We start from the raw sequence: 6,496 nt of genomic DNA, 5'->3' as shown, positions 1-6,496 counted from the left end.
ATATATATATATATATATATATATATATATATATATATATATATATATATATATATATATATATTACATTCAGTGTAAATTAAAATTATAACATTATTGTGAAAATCACGGTTGAGCGAAAAAAAGTACAGGAACATATTCTATTAAATTCTCAGCTTGATCATGGTTTAAAATCACTTCTTCAAAGTGCTGATATTAAATGAACCCTGTACATCTTGGAAAATACATAATTTACAGATCATTTTTCTTCGCATGATAATAAATCATAATAAATCAAGAGAGTCTTTTATATTTTTTTTTTTCCAGAGTTCCACATACAAAATAAGACCTTCGAGTGATATATCACAACAATGCATGTAATAAATAAGGCGCAAAATAAATACCTAAACTAATTGACTTAAAGTGTCAGTTCAGAGGATGTGTTTCCTACATACAGTCTCATGAATGATTTTTCCATCAAGTGCCATTTATTCTGTTTATCTCAACTCGTACTCGCTAATTAATTACCCGTGCTTTTGCCATCATGGCATTTACCTTGAAAGGTTCTATGCCCGTTGATAGATGAAGGGAAAATGGTTGAGAAACACGTAGACGAAAAGTTGCTAGTCTGTTCAAACATGCGTTAGAGTTCGAGTTCTGCCGTAGCTTTATCACTAAAAGCAAACGTTCGAGGGAAGTGCAGTCTTCATTCTTGCAAGGTCATTCTTAAATCACGTAAGAAGCATGTTCCAGTTTCACAGAGAGATGATATTGAGATCACAGCAAGGTGATGGCGAGAGCATGCTAAATCTCTTTCTCTCTCTCAGAGCTGTACAAGTAGGGCTGAGAGAGAGAGCGAAAAAGAGAGAGAGAGACAGAGAGAGAGAGCGCGAGACAGCAAGAAAGAGAGAGAGAGAGAGAGAGAGAGAGAGAGAGAGCACTGGCGCTCCCAGCAGATTGCTGTAAGTGGAGCAGCGGACCTCCGGGAGCAGACCTGCTGGATAGATAGAAGTGAGTTTCTTCAGGGTTTCCTTCCCCTCTGAATGCCCTTCGATGCTCATTGGTCCGAAGTGCAAAGCTGTCCCAACATCGGACAAAAATATATATATATAACCAAGCTCCATTTACAGAGTGTAGATATTTTTACATTTACCCAAGTCATGACAGAATGTCAATCCTTTTTTTTTTTTTTTTTTTTACAAATAACTTAAATGTAGCTCTTATGCACCATTTGTAAAGTGAAGTTTAGTGTGCTTTATTTATTATAAATATGATGGTTGCTGGAGTGGGAGTTGACTGTTAGTACATGTAGGCCAAGTCTTTTAGTCTCCAACTGAGAGTCGTGTCGTGAGTCGAGCGTCAAATGAAGTCACCTGGTGTCTATTTATATAAGTGGTGATCGCTAGAAGCTGCCACTGCTTCCTATTAAAATACTGTAAAAGCTATTTCTAAGCCACTGTACAAAAAGGCTCGGGTTTGATTTCTGTTTTAACGCTGTGTAAAAAAGTAGCAAAGTAGCATGCAATTAGTAAAGGTTAATGAGAGTTAGAATCATTTCCAGCTAGCAGCAAGAGCTTAAAATCCCCCAGAGGATAAGAGTTGGCAACATGTGCATGGGCCACATTTGTTGGTGCAAAAAAGATGCTGGTGGGTGAATTACAAATGTGTGCATTCCATACACACTGATCTCGAACACAATAGATGTGAAGCATAGCTGGATTTGATATAAGACACACGAGTGCTCGTCGTTCAGTTATTTCGAGTCTGGTACGTTCTCCGGTACTGTTTTTTTCTTTTCTTTGCCGATCAGCAGAGGTAAGTGGAAATGCTCAGATTATAAATACACACAGACAGACAGTATCACTGGTACCACTACTACACAGATTTTAAAAACAAAACACAAAGGGAAAAAAAAGAAATGCAGAATGATCTCCCATGTCCGTCTTTCAGCAGTAAGCAGTAGGTCAGTGAACTGGTATCAGACCCACTATTCTGCCATACTGCCCTTGTCACACAGCTGCGTAATGAACTCTGCCTGTGCAGGTCAAGCAGGGTCAACAGAGGATTGATGGCATTTTTAAGATAGCTGCAGAAGCTAGATTGGGGCTCTGTCCAAACCAGCCAGAGGTCAAACAGCTGCTGAGGCAGAGGGATTGATGATTAGTGCAGAAGTCTAATTTAAAGTGTGTGTTTGTAGTTGTGTGTGTGTTTGTGTTTGTGTGTGTGTGTTTTCAAGCATCCTGCTGGCCAAGAGCCTGCAGCTCCGTCGTGTAGAGCGAGTGCTGGAGGAAGACGTTCTTGCGGCTGTACATGTGCAGAGAGAGTGGCCCGCGTGGTGGCTGGCCCAGACGCCCGCTGAATGAGGAGTGTGGTCTTGCCATGGTGTGTCTCTCACTGTCTGAGGACAGGCTGCAAGAGCTGCCACTCACCACAGCACGAGGGATCTGAGAGGGCCCCGGATGGTCTAGCTTTCGTGGTGTAGTTGCCTCAGAAGATGACGAGTATATCTGTTCAGACCTCCTCTGGACTGCAGCAGGATCTCGAGTGCCTATCCCTCCACTATGACGTTCTTCTCCCCAACTGGACAGTCGGGCTGACCTTCGCTCCCTTGGAAGACTGCTGCTGCTATTGCCTATGGCTCGACTTGGATGGACAGCCTGTTGACAGAAGGCAGGGAAAGAAAAAAATCAGTAAAATAGGTTTTGACTAAGAGTACATTGGACATCCAAAAAGCAAAGGAATAAAACTACATCTGGCAAGCAGAAGCTAACTTAAGGGCAAAGAAGCTGACAAAACATGATGCTACCTAACTAATGTGGAAAAAGGTGTTAAATGTGTTAATCGAAATCGGGTTTGCTCACAGTTTAATTTAAATGAATGGCCTATCAAACAGGACAAAACAACAAACAGACTTTGACTAAGAACAAATTAGGCCACTTAATTCAACAACACCTTGATCAAACTCTCTCAGACTCCTGGATCGTCTTTAAGTGTTTTCTGACCAACTGGTGCGCTAGCTAGTGTGTATGCTTAGGATGTAGCAGAACTAAAGGAAAAAGTCACAGCAGAGATGAAGCCACCTGTTCATTTTTCCCCACAAAGCACAGCCTCACTTACACACAGCCCATTACTTATGATGCTAATGAGCAGAGCACCTATAAACGAAGCCATTAGCTAAAGGCTTCAATGTTTTGACTAAATACCACCCACAACTCGGCGTGTAATCCCAGCTGAGTTTACAGCTAAAATGCAATAAAATAAACTGCAATGAGTGTAAATTTGACTGTTCCCCTGGGTTGAGGGAAAGAGTTGATTAAACGTGATGTTGCTTAACTAATGTGAAAAGCAGAAAGTGGTGAAGTGAAACTGAAAGCAGACAAGGGTAAAAAAAATGTAAAAAAATCAAATGAAAGTACATGTCTACAGTTTGGTAGAAACTGAACAGCTTGTATGCACACCAAGAAAAGAAGACATGGCATGTGCACAAGGCCAGGACATCCGTTTTGTAAAATACCCAGAAGGAAAGGCAGAGATCAACAGAGAGGTGGATGTGGACCGAGTTTACTCCTTTTCAACTCTTTCTCAAGTACATGCCTCCACGAGCATTCAGTCTCTCAAAAGCAGGGACATAAAAGCATGTGAGACAGAAGTTTGGTGCTTTGGAAGGAGGCCAGAAACCTGCACACACACCCACACACACACACCTCACTACACCTGCAGAGTCATGATGTTGAAAACAGGAGACTGGTGTAAATCATTGTGATTTAACAGCCTAATCCATTTGTGTCTTTATTAGCCTGTAATAAAAACCAGTCTGGTGATAATTGTACGCTTCCACTAAAAGCCCCTCAGCCTGATTACACCCACTGGGCAGGAAGAAGTACCATAGTTGTTCACCACACTATAAAGTACATATACACGTGCATATAAATGCAGCAGTTGACACTCAAGCCAGCACTGAGAACAGCAAAAATAAAACAAAGTGTTTCCTGGTGAATGACTGTTTATCATCCTCTGTTGTAAACTGGGCTTGGTACATCATCAATAACTCAACGTTGGATATCAAGCCTTTGTATTATTCCACTAAATACAATATAAAGCTATGTACAGAGTCATACACAGTTCATGCAGTGATTTTATTGCTGCGAGTCGTCAGTCACTGAACTATGAAGTCGCTTGTTGGCGTTCCTACTACTGGCTGCCACAGTAATAAAGTTTATCAGTGAAATGCTGCAACTAGCATTTCAAATCACATTTCTTGCTACTAAAATAAACCATGCTGGAGGGGGATTTAGCGTTTGTACATAAAATTCATCAGTGTATATCTGCATCTTATAGGAGATAAAGAGGTGTGTGCTCTTTGCCACAGATCACATGCATGCTACTGTCTTCACTCCCATTGGGAGTCACTCCACATTTGCATAAAGTGAAACTTTTCTCAACTTTCTCACGTCTGGACACGCCCACATCAAGTCACCGACAGTTGCTGTTGCTCATGTTGCAGGACGTCTCCAGCTCTCATTGCAAATGAATAACCTCTGGTTGCTTTGACTGCTCTGCGACTCTCTGTATATGTAGAATGTAGCACAAGAAGAGGAAGAATGCCTTTATTTTTCACATATATACATCACTGTGAAATTCAATTCTGCACATAAGAGAGCAGGGTCAGCCATGGTACAGCATCCTTGGAGGTTAGTTATCTTGCTCAAGTGGTCCAGCAGTGGGAGCTTGTTGGTGCCGGGGTTCTGAGCAGTAACCCAGAAGATATCCCCTGACCCACCACTGCACCTGAGAGGCAGGGTCTGTAGAGGCAGGAATATTTCTCAGAGAAGTGATCTCAAATCGATAAAAGCATGAAAAGACCTCCCACTGTCAGGTTTAGATAACGACACTTCTAACACAGAGTGCGCTATTTTCCAGACCTCCTGAATGGGGTAGTGCTTTAAATGATAAATGCTCCTTCATCAGTGTTTTCACTGAGACAAGTAGGAAATAAAGCCATTAGCTCCCGTTTGGAGCACAGTAGCCACCTATCTTTTATCACTGTCTCCCAAATGTCAGGGGCAGAGTAGACGTGTGCTCAGGCAGCATGGAGGGAAGAGACACAGTTTGCCCGCGGCTGCTGCAGAGCTAGACGTCTAACGCTGTGAAGCGGACGCGTCTTCAGATGATAGAAGAGCTGACAGAGAGAAGGAGAGAGTATGGAAAACTCCCACAGGCTACACTGTGCACTCAAAGACCTTACAATCATATGCTCAGGCCAAAGGCCGCTTTTTAACCTGCCACTGCACACAAGGACAAATAGAGTGTGTCTACCACAGGGACAATGAGTTTGTATTGGGCGGAAGAAGAAGATTTCAGTTCCTACTTATGATTCACTCTTCTTTAACTACTGTCAACAACTATTCATTTTATGTTACACGCACCCACACGCATTTCTCTTACTATCCTTTTGAGGAGCTTTGATTGACGTAATTATTAATTCAGCTAATGAATGCTATGCCTACACACCTAACGCTAACCTTAACCAAAAGGAAATCCAATCCATGAAGGCCAAATGTCTTCATGAGATTAAAACAGTCAGATACTGCATTTCTGCTCGCTCACTGGTTGTAACAAGAATTTTATTTGAGTTGCTGTAGCCTCCTTGTCAGCTTGAACTAATTTGGTCGTTCTCCTCTGACCTCTCTAATCATTAACGCATTTTACATGCAGAATTCTATAGACTAGAAATTCTACAGACTAGAAATTCTATAGACGGTTGTGCATGAGCAGACCAGGAGATCAAGAGTTTCTAAAATACTCAAACCAGCCCATCTGGTTAAATTTGGATGCCACACTCAAAATCACTGAAATCAGATTTTCCCCCATTCCGATGCTTGAGGTCAATATGTGCTTAGCAACAGTCTGATCACATCTAGGTCATTCATCTATTTATCCATGTGCAACACCTGATTTATCCTGGTCAGGATCCCGCTTGCATAAACAATCGGAGTGCGGTGGGAATACAGCTGTGAATACATCCTGGATAGGGCACTGATCCATCACAGGGCATCACACACATACATTCTCACAGTCAACCTAAGGACAATTTGGCACAGCCTACCACCTACCACCATGTTTTTTTGTGGGAGGGGAGATACACACATGAATACACACAAAAAAAAACCCCATAAGGCATTAACTCAAGGACAGGTTTGAACCAGGGATTCTGAAGCTGTGAGGAAGCATTGCTATCCACTCCACCAGCATGTCAGCCTGAAGAAGAGTTGCTTTACCATCTAATATGGTGGCACGGTGGCTTAGTGGTTAGTATGTTCGCCTCCAGCGTCCTGGGTTCGAGTCTTGCTCCTGCTCACTGTGTGTGTGGCGTTTGCATGTTCTCCCTGTGCTTGGTGGGTTTCCTCCTGGTGCTCCAGTTGCTAGAAGATGCTTCTAGGCTGATTGGAGTCTCTAAATTGCCCGTAGTGTGCGAGTCGAATGAGTGTGTGTGCATGGGTTGGGGTGTTTGATGCCC

At 42.4% G+C, this 6,496-nt stretch overlaps 1 protein-coding gene across 3 annotated transcripts in view; it reads right to left on the bottom strand.

Annotated features, from left to right (window-relative positions):
- Positions 1 to 284: 284 nt before the first annotated feature.
- ccser1 (coiled-coil serine-rich protein 1) overlaps positions 285 to 6,496 on the bottom strand; it is an 81,335-nt gene continuing 75,123 nt past the window's right edge. For 2 of the 3 annotated variants that reach the window (XM_058389600.1, XM_058389598.1), the window contains exon 10: positions 285 to 2,636. In XM_058389600.1, the coding sequence (XP_058245583.1) occupies positions 2,211 to 2,636 (426 nt within the window). In that variant the 3' untranslated portion in view covers positions 285 to 2,210. The remainder of the gene's footprint in view (positions 2,637 to 6,496) is intronic. The other variant, XM_058389601.1, reaches the window with a different exon arrangement.

The sequence above is a fragment of the Hemibagrus wyckioides genome, linkage group LG05 (assembly GCF_019097595.1).
Source record: "Hemibagrus wyckioides isolate EC202008001 linkage group LG05, SWU_Hwy_1.0, whole genome shotgun sequence".
NCBI lineage: Eukaryota > Metazoa > Chordata > Actinopteri > Siluriformes > Bagridae > Hemibagrus > Hemibagrus wyckioides.
This window is presented reverse-complemented; position numbering and strand designations above follow the sequence as displayed.